Source organism: Somniosus microcephalus, chromosome 15 (genome assembly GCF_052327205.1).
Source record: "Somniosus microcephalus isolate GS21.2 chromosome 15, FLI_Smic_1.0, whole genome shotgun sequence".
Lineage (NCBI taxonomy): Eukaryota > Metazoa > Chordata > Chondrichthyes > Squaliformes > Somniosidae > Somniosus > Somniosus microcephalus.
In genome coordinates this window covers 125,972,568-125,987,050 of record NC_141001.1, presented here as the reverse complement: position 1 = coordinate 125,987,050, position 14,483 = coordinate 125,972,568, and the positions used below count along the sequence as shown (strand labels likewise).

The following is a 14,483-nucleotide window of genomic DNA, read 5'->3' as shown; positions in this document are numbered from 1 at the left end:
CGGGTAAGCATTCTCCAAGGCGGCCTTCGAGACACATGACAACGCAAAATCGTAGAGCAGAAACTGATAGCCAAGTTCTGCACTCATGAGGATGGCCTCAACCGGGATCTTGGGTTCATGTCATGCTACATGTAACCCCACCTGACGTAGGGTCATCCAGACTTGCGTCGTCGTTGGCTTGTTCTCGCTACACAGATGCGGCCGGACCTGCTGTGATTTCCAGCAAAAAAAAATGTTTTTTTGTCTGTTTTTTGTTTTTCATACAGACCCCAGCATCTGCAACATTTGACCCCTTGTGACCCCACCTCATTGTTCTTTGATGTAATGTTTTCCCGACTAACCTGTTTGGACACCATTCACACCTTTGATTGCTGTGATTATCTCTCTACCGAGGTGTGATAAATGGCAGTTAGAAAGATTACCTGTAATCATCTGGCATTTTTCTCTGACTATATAAGCTGTGTCTTTATGCACCTCTCCACTTCACCTGACGAAGGAGCAGCGCTCCGAAAGCTTGTGATTTCAAATAAAACTGTTGGACTATAACCTGGTGTTGTGTGACTTCTTACATTTGTCCACCCCAGTCCAACACCGGCATCTCCACACCATTAAGTACATAGACAGCAGAGGAGTGCATGATAAGGGAGAATACGAAGAGACTAGGAGAGAAGTCAAAAAAACAATTAGGAAGGCAAAGAGGAACTATGAAATTAAATTATCAAGGAACATAAAACAAAATAGTAAAATATTTTACAGGCGCATCAATAAAAAAAGGAGGGTTGGGATGGGAATAGGGCCATTAAGGGATAGACAGGATAATACCACAGGTGATGATAGAGAGATGGCAGAAATATTAAACAATTATTTTGCTTCAGTATTTACCAGGGAGATAGAACAGGTGGACATGACATTGGATGATGAGATGAGTAATGAGATAAGTGCAATTAAAATAAAAAAGGGGATATACTAAATAAACTAATCAAACTCAAAGAGGATAAAACCCCTGGTCTAGATGGATTGCATTCACGCATTTTAAAAGAATCTAGGAGCGGCGTGAGCAGCGGCGGGAATCTCGGCGGCGGCACTGCACATGCGCGGGAAACCGGCACTTCCATTCCTCTGAACGAAGGGGTTCAGAGGTCGAACGCATGCGCGCGGGAGTCTGCGCGTGCGCTTTGAACTTACGTTTTTTTTACAGGTAAGTCTTTAGATTTTAGAAATGTAAAAACCAGGCGTAAGGCCTGCATTTTAAAAGGCAAGTGGTCAATTAATTAAAATTAAAACATTTTTCCACAGGTTTATTATTTTTAAATACTTTAAAGCAAGGTAAGTTTATTTTTAGCCCTGTTTTTTTATAAAATTATTTTTTTCAAAAATTTAAATTATTGTTTAAAATAGTTATTTAATGCAATTTATAGTTTATTTAAACAGTGTGATTTAAAAAAAAATTATTTGAAGGTTTACTGCTATTTTGAGGCCCGTAGTATTTATAAGTTTTGACAGGTCTTCATCTTATGAATGGGCTTTTCCCTCCTCTGATTGGCTGCCCATGGCTCACGTGATCCCAGGGGACGCATCGCACTAACTACACCCCTGGGACACGCAAGCACAGCGCGCCGGGAGTTGGAGCAGGCCCCGGAGCGGAATTCCACAGGAGCCCAGAGCTCAACTGCCGGCGCGCAAGGTAAGTGCAGGTCGAGGGCTTGCACCTGCGGGAAGCCCCCAACCCCAATTTCTGGGCCGATAATTCTAATAGGTCTAAGAGAGTTAAAAAAACAAGCCTGAAAGCTTTGTGTCTTAATGCGAGGAGCATTCGTAATAAGGTGGATGAATTAGCTGCGCAAATAGAGGTAAATGAATATGATTTGATTGGGATTACGGAAACATGGCTCCAGGGTGGCCAAGGCTGGGAACTCAACATCCAGGGTTATTCAATATTCAGGAAAGATAGGCAAAAAGGAAAGGGAGGTGGGGTAGCTTTGCTGGTTAAAGAAGGGATTAACACAATTGTAAGGAAGGATATTAGCTCTGATGATGTGGATCTGTATGGGTAGAACTGAGAAATACCAAGGGGCAGAAAACGTTAGTGGGAGTGGTATATAGACCTCCAAACAGTAATGCGGAGGTTGGGGATGGCATTAAAAGGGAAATTAGAGATGCGTGCAATAAGGGCACAGCAGTCATCATGGGTGACTTTAATCTACATATAGATTGGGCTAACCAAATTAGTAACAATACTGTGGAGGAGGAATTCCTGGAGTGTTTACGGGATGGTTTCCTGGACCAATATGCTGAGGAACCAACTAGAGATCAGGCCATCTTAGACTGGTTATTGTGTAACGAGAAAGGATTAATTAGCAATCTTGTTGTACGAGGCCCCTTCGGTCGGAGCGATCATAATATGATCGAATTCTTCATTAAGATGGAGAATGAAGTAGTTGACTCAGAGACTAGGGTCCTGAATTTAAATAAAGGAAACTACGATGGTCTGAGGCGCGAGTTGGGTAGGATTGATTGGGGAATGTCACTCAAAGGGTTGACGGTGGATAGGCAATGGCAAACATTCAAAGACCGCATGGATGAACTACCGAATTTGTTCATCCCAGTTTGGCATAAAAATAAAACAAAAAAAGTGACTCAACCGTGGCTAACAAGGGAAATTAGGGATAACATAAGATCCAAGGAGCGGACATATAAATTGGCCTGGAAAAGCAGTAAACCAGAGGATTGGGAGCAGTTTAGGATTCAACAAAGGAGGACAAAGGGATTAATTAAGAAAGGGAAAATAGAATATGAGAGTAAGCTTGCAGGGAACATAAAAACTGACTAAAAGCTTTTATAGATATGTGAAGAGAAAAAGATTGGTGAAGTCAAGCGTAGGTCCCTTGCAGTCAGAATCAGGGGCATTTATAATGGGGAACAAAGAAATGGTAGACCAATTAAATACATATTTTGGTTCTGTCTTCAAAAAGGAGGACACAAATAACCTCCCAGAGATGTCGGGGAACATAGGGTCTGATAAAAGGGAGGAACTGAAAGAAATCAGTATTTGTAGGGAAATGGTGTTAGGGAAATTGATGGGATTGAAGGCCAATAAATCCCCAGGGCCTGATAATCTACATCCTAGGGTACTTAAGGAAGTGGCCCTAGAAATAGTAGATGCTTTGCTGATCATCTTCCAACATTTGATGGAACCTGGAACAGTACCCATGGATTGGAGGGTAGCTAATGTTACCCCACTATTCAAAAAAGGTGGTAGAGAGAAAACGGGGAATTACAGACCGGTAAGCCTGACATCGGTAGTGGGGAAAATGCTAGAGTCCATTATAAAAGATGTAATAGCAGAGCACTTGGAAAACAGTGACAGGCTCGGACAAAGTCAACATGAATTTACAAAAGGTAAATCGTGCTTGACTAATCTACTGGAATTTTTTGAGGATGTAACTGGTAAAATAGATAAGGGAGAACCAGTGGATGTGGTGTATTTGGACTTTCAGAAGGCTTTCGATAAGGTCCCGCATAAGAGATTAGTGTGTAAAGTTAAGGCACATGGGATTGGGGGCAAGGTATTGACTTGGATAGAGAACTGGTTGGCAGACAGAAAGCAAAGAGTTGGAATAAACGGGTCTTTTTCCGAGTGGCAGGCAGTGACTAGTGGGGTACCGCAGGGATCGGTCCTTGGACCTCAGCTATTCACAATATATATTAATGATCTAGACAAGGGAACTAGATGTAATATCTCCAAATTTGCAGACGACACAAATCTGGGTGGGCGTGTGTGCTGTGAGGAGGATGCCGAGAAACTACAGGATGATTTGGACAGGTTGGGTGATTGGGCAGAAGAATGGCAGATGCAATATAACGTGGATAAATGTGAGGTTATCCACTTTGGTGGCAAAAACAGGAAGGCAGATTATTATCTGAATGGCAAAAGATTGGGAGAAGGGGAAGTGCAACAAGACCTGGGTGTCCTTGTGCACCAGTCGCTGAAGGTAAGCATGCAGGTGCAGCAGACGGTTAAGAAGGCAAATGGTATGTTGGCCTTCGTAACGAGAGGGTTTGAGTACAGGAACAAGGATGTCTTGCTGCAGTTCTACAGGGCCTTGGTGAGACCACATCTTGAGTATTGTGTGCAGTTTTGGTTGCCTTATCTGAGGAAGGATGTTCTTGCCATGGAAGGAGTTCAGCGAAGATTCACCAGGCTGATACCTGGGATGGCAGGAATGATGTATGAGGAGAGATTGGGTTGATTGGGCTTGTACTCGCTGGAGTTTAGAAGAATGAGAGGGGATCTCATTGAAACTTATAAAATTCTGACAGGACTGGACAGACTAGATGCAGGAAGGATGTTCCCGATGGTCGGGGAGTCCAGAACCAGGGGTCACAGTCTAAGGATAAGGGGTAGGCCATTTAGGACAGAAATGAGGAGGAATTTCTTCACCCAGAGAGTGGTGAACCTGTGGAATTCTCTACCACAGAAGGCAGTAGAGGCCAATACATTAAATATATTCAAGAAGGAGTTGGATATATTTCTTAAGACTAAAGGGATCAATGGGTATGGGGAGAAAGCAGGGACCGGGTACTGAATTTGGATGATCAGCCATGATCGCATTGAATGGCGGAGCAGGCTCGAGGGGCCGAATGGCCTACTCCTGCTCCTATCTTCTATGTTACACATATTTAATAATTCATTTGAAATAGATGCAGTGCCAGAGGACTGGCGGATAGCTAACGTAATACCGATATATAAGAAGGGGGATAGAACATGTCCGTGGAATTATAGACCAGTCAGCTTAACATCGGTGGTAGGAAAAATAATAGAATCCCTACTAAAGGAGAGAATAGAAGAACATCTAGAAACCAAAAACAGTAATGAATAGTCAGCATGGATTTCAAAAGGGAAAGTCTTGCTTGACCAACCTCATAGAATTTTTTGAAGAGCTAACAGAGAGATTAGACAAGGATAATGCAGTAGATGTAATTTATCTAGATTTTCAAAAGGCCTTCGATAAGGTACCCCATAATAGACTGACGAACAAGGTCAGAGAATGCGGAGTCAGGGGACAAGTAGCAGAATGGATTGATAGCAAAATACTGCAGATGTTGGAAATCCGAAATAACAACAGAAAATGCTGGAAAAACTCAGCAAGTCAGGCAACATCCGTGGAGAGAAATTTGAGTTGACGTTTCGGGTTTGACCCTTCTTCAAAACTGGAGAGAAAAGGAACTGGATCGAAGGCAGGGCTGCGATCGGACAAAAGAATAAAAGAACCAAAAGAAGTAAAAGAGATTAGAAGCTAGACGAGATGGTAATAGGCTGTGATTGGGTGTAAAGTGTACTGGCAGGGTAAAAGATAGCTGCCAGGTGTGAGAGAGAAACAAAAGGAAAGGAGGGGGGGAAGGAAAGGAGTGGAAAAATATAAGTGAAAATGAAATAGGGGCCGAGGTTATGATCTGAAATTGTTGAACTCAATATTGAGACCGGAAGGCTGCAGAGTGCCTAATCGGAAGATGAGGTGCTGTTCCTCGAGTTTACGTTGAGCTTCCGTGGAACAGTACAAGAGGCCAAGGACGGTGAGGTCCGAGTGGGAATGGAGCGGTGAATTGAAATGACAGGCGACCGGAAGCTCGGGGTCACCCTTACGGACTGAACGGAGGTGTTCCGCAAAGCGGTCACCCAATCTGCGTTTGGTCTCCCCAATGCTGGCTGACTTCAGACAGGAAGCAGAGAGTACGGGTAAAGGGTAGCTATTCACAGTGGCAGAAGGTGGGTAGTGGTGTTCCACAAGGATCAGTGCTGGGACCACTGCTGTTCACAATTTACATTAACGATTTAGACTTTGGAATCAAACACAATTTCTAAATTTGTGGATGACACCAAATGGGGGGGATAGTCAATACTGAGGAGGACTGCAACAAATTACAGGAGGACATTAATAAACTTGCAGAATGGACATATAATTGGCAAATGAAGTTCAACACAGATAAATGTGAGGTATTACATTTTGGTAGGAAGAATAGGGAGGTCACTTATCACTTGGAGGGTGCGAGTCTGGGTGAGGTAGAGGAACAAAGGGATCTCGGAGTACAAATACACAAATCACTAAAAGTAGCGACACAGGTTAACAAGGCCATAAAAAAGCAAACCAAGCACTAGGGTTTATTTCTAGAGGGCTAGAATTGAAAAGTAGGGAAGTTATGCTAAACCTGTATCGAACCTTGGTTAGACCACACTTGGAGCACTGCGTACAGTTCTGGTCGCCATATTATAAAAAGGATATAGAGACACTGGAGAGGGTGCAGAGAAGATTTACAAGGATGATACCAGAAATGTGAGGGTCTACATGTCAGGAAAGGATGAACAGGCTGGGTCTCTTTTCTCTTGAAAAAAGAAGGCTGAGGGGTGACCTAATAGAGGTCTTTAAAATTCTGAAATGTTTTGATAGAGTGGATACAGAGAGAATGTTTCCACTTGTGGGGAAGAGCATAACTAGGGGCCATCAATAAAAGATAGTCACCAAGAAATCTAATAGGAAAATCCAATAGGATCTGCACACTGGGCCGTGCAGCACTGCCACGTTCCGAGGCTCCTTCCCTCCCTTAAAGGGAAGGGCCATCGCTGCAGGCTCTGCTTTGGGACCAATCAGCTGGTCCTCGACAGCGGCCGCGATCCAGCGCGATCAGCCCCGTGCTCTCCAGCAGAGCGCCGGGCTGATCGATCTAGGCCCAGGAAAAGTAAAAAAAATTGAACATAACCTTTCAGAAATTTAGGGACTTACCTTTAAGCCTTTAACTTTCGCCCCCGAAGCACCCGGCCTCCCGATCAACGCCTCCTGCAGCTGTCGGTATCATCGCCCGGCGATGCTGCAGGGGCCGCAACCTAAGTTCAGGACTGGGGCGCAACCGGGGCAATGTGGACTGCAATGACGTCACGATCTCCGGGCGCAGGAAATCAGGGTGCCACGCCAAACTGCCGCTGCAAACCTCTCACCGAAGTTTGCGGGAGTTGTTCATGTCGCCGCGCCCGGGCGGTAAGTCATTAGCTCCCCATTAACCCCCCCGGAGGCACTAAGGAGGCCAATTTCCAGCCCACTGACTTGTTTCCACTCATAAAAAGCTCAAACATTACTTTTTCCACCTCGGTGTATCTTTCTGTTGTTTCCCTCCTCTCCTTGTTGCTGGGAGCCCTCCCCCAGGTGCCAGCCTTCATTAGTCACTCCAAACAGCGAGTGTTAGCATGTTGCTGGACCTGGGAGGGCATCACAGGCAAGCCCCAAACCTGCTCTCAACCAATGTACTCACAACTGTAGCAAGGGTCACTACCAGCTCTGGGAGACCGGACTGCTTTAAATCCTCTCCCTACCTCGGCACTGAGTCTAATTGTAGCCTTTGCTAAGGTGCAAATCATAGAATCATAGAGGTTTACGGCACAGAAGGAGGCCATTCAGCCCAATGTGTCTGTACCGGCCGACAAAGCTCTCCAGCCTAATCCCACTGTCCAGCTCTTGGTCCGTAGCCTTGTAGGTTACAGCACTTCAAGGGCATATCCAAGTACTTTTTAAATGTGGTTTCAGTTTCTGCCTCTCCCACCCTTTCAGGCAGTGAGTTCCAGACCCCCACCACCCTCTGGGTGAAGAAAGTTCTCCTCAACTCCCCTCTAATCCTTCTACCAATTACTTTAAATCTATGCCCCCTGGTTATTGACCTCTTTGCTAAGGGAAATAGGTCCTTCCTATCCACTCTATCTAGGCCCTTCATAATTTCACCTCAATTAAATCTCTCCTCAGCCTCCTCTGACCCAAAGAAAATAAACCCAGCCTCTCCAATCTTTCCTCATAGCTAAAATTCCCCAGCCCAGGCAACATCCTCGTAAATCTCCTCTGCACCCTCTCTAGTGCAATCACATCCTTCCTGTAATGTGGTGACCAGAACTGCAGGCAGTATTCTAGCTGTGGCCTAACTAGTGTTTTATACAGTTCAAGTATAACTCCCCTGTTCTTATATTCTGTGCCTCGGCTAATAAAGGCAAGTATCCCGTATGCCTTCTTAACCACCTTATCTACCTGTCCTGCTACCTTCAGGGATCTGTGGACATGCACTCCAAGGTCCCTCTGATCCTCTGCACTTCTCAGTGTCCGACCATTTATAGTGTATTCCCTTTCCTTGTTAGCCCTCCCCAAATGCATTACCTGGCACTTGTCTGGATTGAATTCCATTTGCCACTGTTCTGCCCACCTGACCAGTCCATTGATGTCTTCCTGCAGTCTGCAGCTTTCTTCCTCACTATCAACCACACGGCCAATTTTTGTACCGTCTGCAAACTTCTTAATCATACTTCCTACATTCAAGTCTAAATCATTGATATATACCACAAAAAGCAAAGGACCCAGTACTGAGCCCTGCAGAACGCCACTGGAAACAGCCTTCCAGTCACAAAACACCCTTCAACCATTACCCTTTGTTTCCTGCCTCTGAGCCAGTTTTGGATCCAACTTGCCACTTTGCCCTGGATCCCATGGGCTTTTACTTTAGTGACCAGTCTGCCATGCGGGACCTTATCAAAAGCCTTGCTAAAGTCCATATACACTACATCAAACACACTATCCTCATCGACCCTCCTTGTTACCTCCTCAAGAAACTCTCATCTTTCCCGGATGGTTCTGTGATAAGCTGGGCATGCCACTGCTGCCTGTAGGTATAGCCGTGCTGGAATGGCCCCTGGACTGAAGCTGGGCGCGCACAGCAGTTAGCAGACAGGGGTTGTGACTTTTCAGACTCCTGCAGTGCCCACCTGTGGATCCGGGCAGTCCATACTTGGGTCCCGGGCTGCTGTAATAAGCTGCGATTGGTCCTCTTGGCCTGTGCGGTCTCCAGGTTCCGACCCACTCCCCGGAGCTCATGGCTGCAGCTCGAAGTGACAGGACCTTCGGGAAAGGAAAACACTTCATCAATTAATTAACAAAGCCACACTTTTCAAACACGCTGCAGCAACATCCAGCAGAAGCAATGCCGGACTCGAGAACTGAGATTTATTTCAATGTGACATCTGTCCATTGGCATGTATTCAGAGACTGGTATCTCCACTGACGAGGCTGGGTTAACCCAACACTGTACAGGCAGTGGGTTCAGAGACAGGCAGTGATTGGGGTGCAGACAGACAGTATTTAGGGTGCAGACAGACAGTGTTTAGGGTGCAGACAGACAGACAGTGTTTAGGATGCAGACAGTGTTTAGGGTGCAGACAGTGTTTAGGGTGCAGACAGACAGACAGTGTTTAGGGTGCAGACAGACAGTGTTTAGGATGCAGACAGTGTTTAGAGTGCAGACAGACAGTGTTTAGGGTGCAGACAGACAGACAGTGTTTAGGGTGCAGACAGACAGACAGTGTTTAGGATGCAGACAGTGTTTAGAGTGCAGACAGACAGTGTTTAGGGTGCAGACAGACAGACAGTGTTTAGGGTGCAGACAGACAGACAGTGTTTAGGATGCAGACAGTGTTTAGAGTGCAGACAGACAGACAGTGTTTAGGGTGCAGACAGTGTTTAGGGTGCAGACAGACAGACAGTGTTTAGGGTGCAGACAGTGTTTCACTTACTGATCCAGTCTCTCTCGCTGCCTCCGGAATCTCGGCTCCGACAAACAAACCTACGACTCGCGATCTCCATGGAGACAGAACACAATCCCGGAGCCCCGCCCCGCCCGCTCCCGGAGTTACTCCGGATCAGCGCCGGTCCCCGGGACTTACTCCGGATCAGCGCCGGTCCCCGGGACTTACTCCGGATCAGCGCCGGTCCCCGGGACTTACTCCGGATCAGCGCCTGTCCCCGGGACTTACTCCGGATCAGCGCCGGTCCCCGGGACTTACTCCGGATCAGCGCCGGTCCCCGGGAGTTACTCCGGATCAGCGCCGGTCCCCGGGACTTACTCCGGATCAGCGCCGGTCCCCGGGACTTACTCCGGATCAGCGCCGGTCCCCGGGACTTACTCCGGATCAGCGCCGGTACCCGGGAGTCTCACTCCGCCCGCGGCTACAGATCTAATCCCAATGTCATTGGAATCGAATCAGGGAAAACTGGAGGGGGTTTGGGCTGAAGCCCGATATATCGGGAGTGTACGACTCCATGACTCTGATATAATTGAATCATAGAATGAGGCAGCACAGGAGGAGGCCATTCGGCCCATCGTGCCTGTGCCGGCTCTTTGAGCCCACTCGCTGCTCTCTCCCCAGAGCCCTGCACATTTTCCCCTTCTACTATTTATCCAATTCCCTTTGTAAAGTTACGATTGAATCTGCTTCCACTGCCCTCCAATTTAGAGTAATTGGATAGGATAAAAATAGATAAAGTGTAGATGCGCATGGCGATGACATTGCGATCTCCGGGCGTTAACAGGAGGCACTAAGTTGCCCAATTTCTCCCTCTGTATCTTTAGTCATCCAGGGAGCTCTAGTTTTAGATGCCCGTCCTTTCCCCCTTGTGGGAATGTGTCTACTCTGTACCCGAACCATCTCCTCTTTGTTACCTCCAGGCGCGACTATTCCAACGCTTCCCACTTTACACCCTCCGTAAACCTGAGCTCATCTTAAACTCTGCTGCCCGTGTCCTAACTCGCACCGAGTCCCGTTCACAGTCTGACAGGCGGGTTGCAGGCAGTTCCTGTCGTCCCTGATGACTAAGTCAGTAAGAAAATCCATTCTGAGTGTGGTTTAGATTTGGTGCGTCGTCACATGTTGTTAATTTGATGCCAAGTGAATCCAGGCTCAATCTGCTGCCGTGCTTCTGCTTCAAAGAATGAACATGGCTACAACACAGAGACGGTGTCAGGGTCTTCACATCGCTATTCTCCTCTCGACAAGTCAATGCTAATTAGGGTCCTATTGCAGAATTGTTCCCGTGTAATTTACCACCAGAACCTGAGCATTAAAACAAAAACAAAATACTGCGGACGCTGGAAATCTGAAATAAAAACATTCACCTGAGAGGACAGACAGGGCCTCAGTTTAATGTCTCATCCAAAAGAACATAAGAAATAGGAGCAGGAGTCGGCCATTTGGCCCTTCGAGCCTGCTCCGCCATTCAATAAGATCATGGCTGATCTTCGACCTCATCTCCACTTTCCTGCACTATCCCCATATCCCTTGATTCACTTAATATTCAAAAATCTATCGATCTCAGCCTTGAATATACTCAACGACTGAGCCTCCACAGCCCTCTGGGGTAGAGAATTCCAAAGATTCACCACCCTCTGAGTGAAGAAGTTTCTCCTCATCTCAGTCCTAAATGGCCGACCCCTTAATCTGAGACTGTGACCCCTGGTTCTAGACTCCCCAGCCAGGGGAAACATCCTCCCTGCATCTACCCTGTCAAGCCCTGTAAGAATGTTGTATGTTTCAATGAGATCACCTCTCATTCTTCTAAACTCTAGAGAATATAGGCCTAGTCTACTCAATCTCTCCTCACAGGACAATCCCCCCATCCCAGGAACCAGTCTGGTGAACCTTCGTTGCACTCCCTCTATGGCAAGTATACCCTTCCTTAGGTAAGGAGACCAAAACTGTCCACAATACTCCAGGTGTGGTCTCACCAGGGCCCTATATAATTGCAGTAAGACGTCTTTACTCTTATACTCAAATCCTCTTGTAATAAAGGCCAACATACCATTTGCTTTCCTAATTGCTTGCTGTACCTGCATGTTAACTTTCAGTGATTCGTGTACAAGGACACCCAGGTCCCTCTGAACACCAACATTTCCCAATCTCTCACCATTTAAAAAATACTCTGCTTTTCTATTTTTCCTACTAAAGTGGATAACATTACATTTCTCCACATTATATTCCATTTGCTCTGAATTGCCCATTCACTTAGCCTGTCTATATCCCCTTGAAGCCTCCTTGCATCCTCCTCACAACTTACATTCCCACCCAGCTTTGTATCATCAGCAAACTTGGATATATTACATTTGGTCCCCTCATCCAAATCATTGATGCAGATTGTGAATAGCTGAGGCCCAAGCTCTGATCCTTGCGGTACCCCACTAGTTACAGCCTGCCAACCCAAAAATGACCCCTTTATTCCTACTCTCTGTTTTCTGTCCATTAACCAATCCTGAATTGCAGTTCGCCCTCAGTACTGCCCCTCCGACAGTGCAGCGCTCCCTCAGTACTGCCCCTCCAACAGTGCAGCACTCCCTCAATACTGCCCCTCCGACAGTGCGGCACTCCCTCAGTACTGCCCCTCCGACAGTGCAGCGCTCCCTCAGTACTGCCCCTCCGACAGTGCAGCGCTCCCTCAGTACTGCCCCTCCAACAGTGCAGCGCTCCCTCAGCACTGCCCTTCCGACGGTGCGGCGCTCCCTCAGTACTGCCCCTCCGACAGTGCGGCTCTCCCTCAATACTGCCCCTCCGACAGTGCGGCTCTCCCTCAGTACTGCCCCACCGACAGTGCAGCGCTCCCTCAGTACTGCCCCTCCGACAGTGCGGCTCTCCCTCAATACTGCCCCTCCGACAGTGCGGCTCTCCCTCAATACTGCCCCTCCGACAGTGCGGCTCTCCCTCAGTACTGCCCCACCGACAGTGCAGCACTCCATCAGTACTTCTTCTCTTCTTCTTAGGCAGTCCCTCGGAACCGAGGATGACTTGCTTCCACATTAAAAATGAGTTCTCAGGTGACTGATGAGTCCAATGCGAAACCTACATACTCTGTCACAGGCGGGGCAGACGGAAGTTGAAGGGGCGGGTGGGTGGGGTGCTTGGGTTGACGTGCGTTCATTGCGCTTGGCTTCCGCTTGCTCCCGGCGAAGAGACTGGAGGTGTTCGGCGCCTTCCCGGATGCTTCTCCTCCACTTTGTGCAGTCTTATGTCAGGGTTTCCCATGTGTCGGTGGGGAAGTTATACTTTTTCAAGGAGGCTTTGAGGGTGTCATTGAAGCGTTTCCTCTGCCCACCTGGGGTTCTCTTGCCGTATTGGAGCTCTGAGTAGAGCGCTTGTTTTGGGAGTCTCGTATCGGGCATGTGGACAATGTGACCCGTCCATCAGAGTTGATCGAGCATGGTCAAAGCTTTGATGCTGGGGATGTTGGCCTGAGCGAGAACACTGACGTTGGTGCGCCTATCCTGCCAATGGATTTGCAGGATCTTGCGGAGGCAGCGTTGGTGGTACCTCTCCAGTGCTTTGAGGTGCCTGCTGTACATGGTCCATGTCTCTGAGGCATACAGCAGGCTGGTATCACTGCTGCTCTGTAGACCATGAGCTTAGTGCCGGGTTTGAGGTCCTGGTCTTCAAACACTCTCTTCCTCAGGTGACCGAAGGCTGCACTGGCACACTGAAGGTGGTGTTGGACTTCGTCGTCGACGTCTGCCCTTGTTGACAGTAGACTCCTGAGGTATGGAAAGTGGTCCACGTTGTCCAAGGCCTTGTTGTTGATTTTGATAATCGGGGGGCAGTACTGTGTGGCGGTTCACGTATGGACCGGGGTCAAGCAAGGCTGTGTCATCGCACCAACGCTCTTCTCGATCTTCCTTGCTGCAATGCTCCATCTCACCCTCAGTAAGCTCCCCGCTGGAGTGGAGCTAATTTACAGAACAGATGGGAAACTCCGTCGCCTCCAGTCCAGATCCAAGGTCGTCCCATCCTGTGTCGTCGAATTACAGTATGCAGACCACGCTTGTGTCTGTGCTCACTCGGAGGTCGAACTCCAAACCATCGGCAACACCTTCACCGAAGCGTACAAGAGCATAGGCCTTACACCAAACATCCGTCAGCACTGCACTGGGAGTGTCAGCCTGGATTTTGTGCTGGTCTCTGGAGTGAGACTTGAGCCCACAACCTTCTGACTCAGAGACGCGAGAATGTTACCCACTGAGCCACGGCGCTGACCTGAATAAATGTTGGGTTGGGAACAATTGGTTGTTGCTGTGTTTTTCTTCTCTAAGCTGTGCTCTGTCTAAGCTTTAATTAAGGAAAACATTCCGGAGGCTATATTACATTATAATTGTTTTATGCACAAAACTGTTTCCAGTGGCAGGAGGGTCGGTGATCAGAGGACAGATTGAAGGTGATTGCCAAAAGAATCAGAGGGGGAGATGAGGAGAATGTTTTTACGCAGCGAGTTGCTGTGATCTGGAACGCGCTGCCTGAAAGGGCGGTGGAAGAAGATTCAATAATAACTTTCAAAGGGGAATTGGATAATAATTGAAAGGAGAAATTCACAGGGCTGTGGGGAAAGAGCAGGGGGGAGTGGGACTAATTGGAGAGCTCTTTCAAAGAGCCGGCACAGGCACGATGGACCGAATGGCCTCCTCCTGTGCTGTATGATTCGATGTTTCTAGTTTAGAACAGATTGTGGTAACGCCACACACTTAAGGAAATGTGAAAATATTAAAATAACAATCTCACAATCAAACTAAGTTAAGAGAAAACAAAAGCAAAATGCTTTGGATGCTGGAAATCTGAAATCCAAACAGAAAATGCTGGTTTCTCGCTCTCC

General features: G+C 47.5%; 1 protein-coding gene across 1 annotated transcript in view; it reads right to left on the bottom strand.

Annotated features, from left to right (window-relative positions):
* The window catches only part of LOC147107220 (ciliary microtubule associated protein 1A-like), a 40,792-nt gene extending 31,091 nt beyond the window's left edge, over positions 1–9,701 (bottom strand). Inside the window, exons 1-2 of the mRNA XM_086008428.1 lie at positions 9,596–9,701; positions 8,792–8,924 (exon numbers count right to left, since the gene is read on the bottom strand). Of these exons, the coding sequence (XP_085864554.1) occupies positions 8,792–8,900 (109 nt within the window). The 5' untranslated portion in view covers positions 8,901–8,924; positions 9,596–9,701. The remainder of the gene's footprint in view (positions 1–8,791; positions 8,925–9,595) is intronic.
* Positions 9,702–14,483: the final 4,782 nt, after the last annotated feature.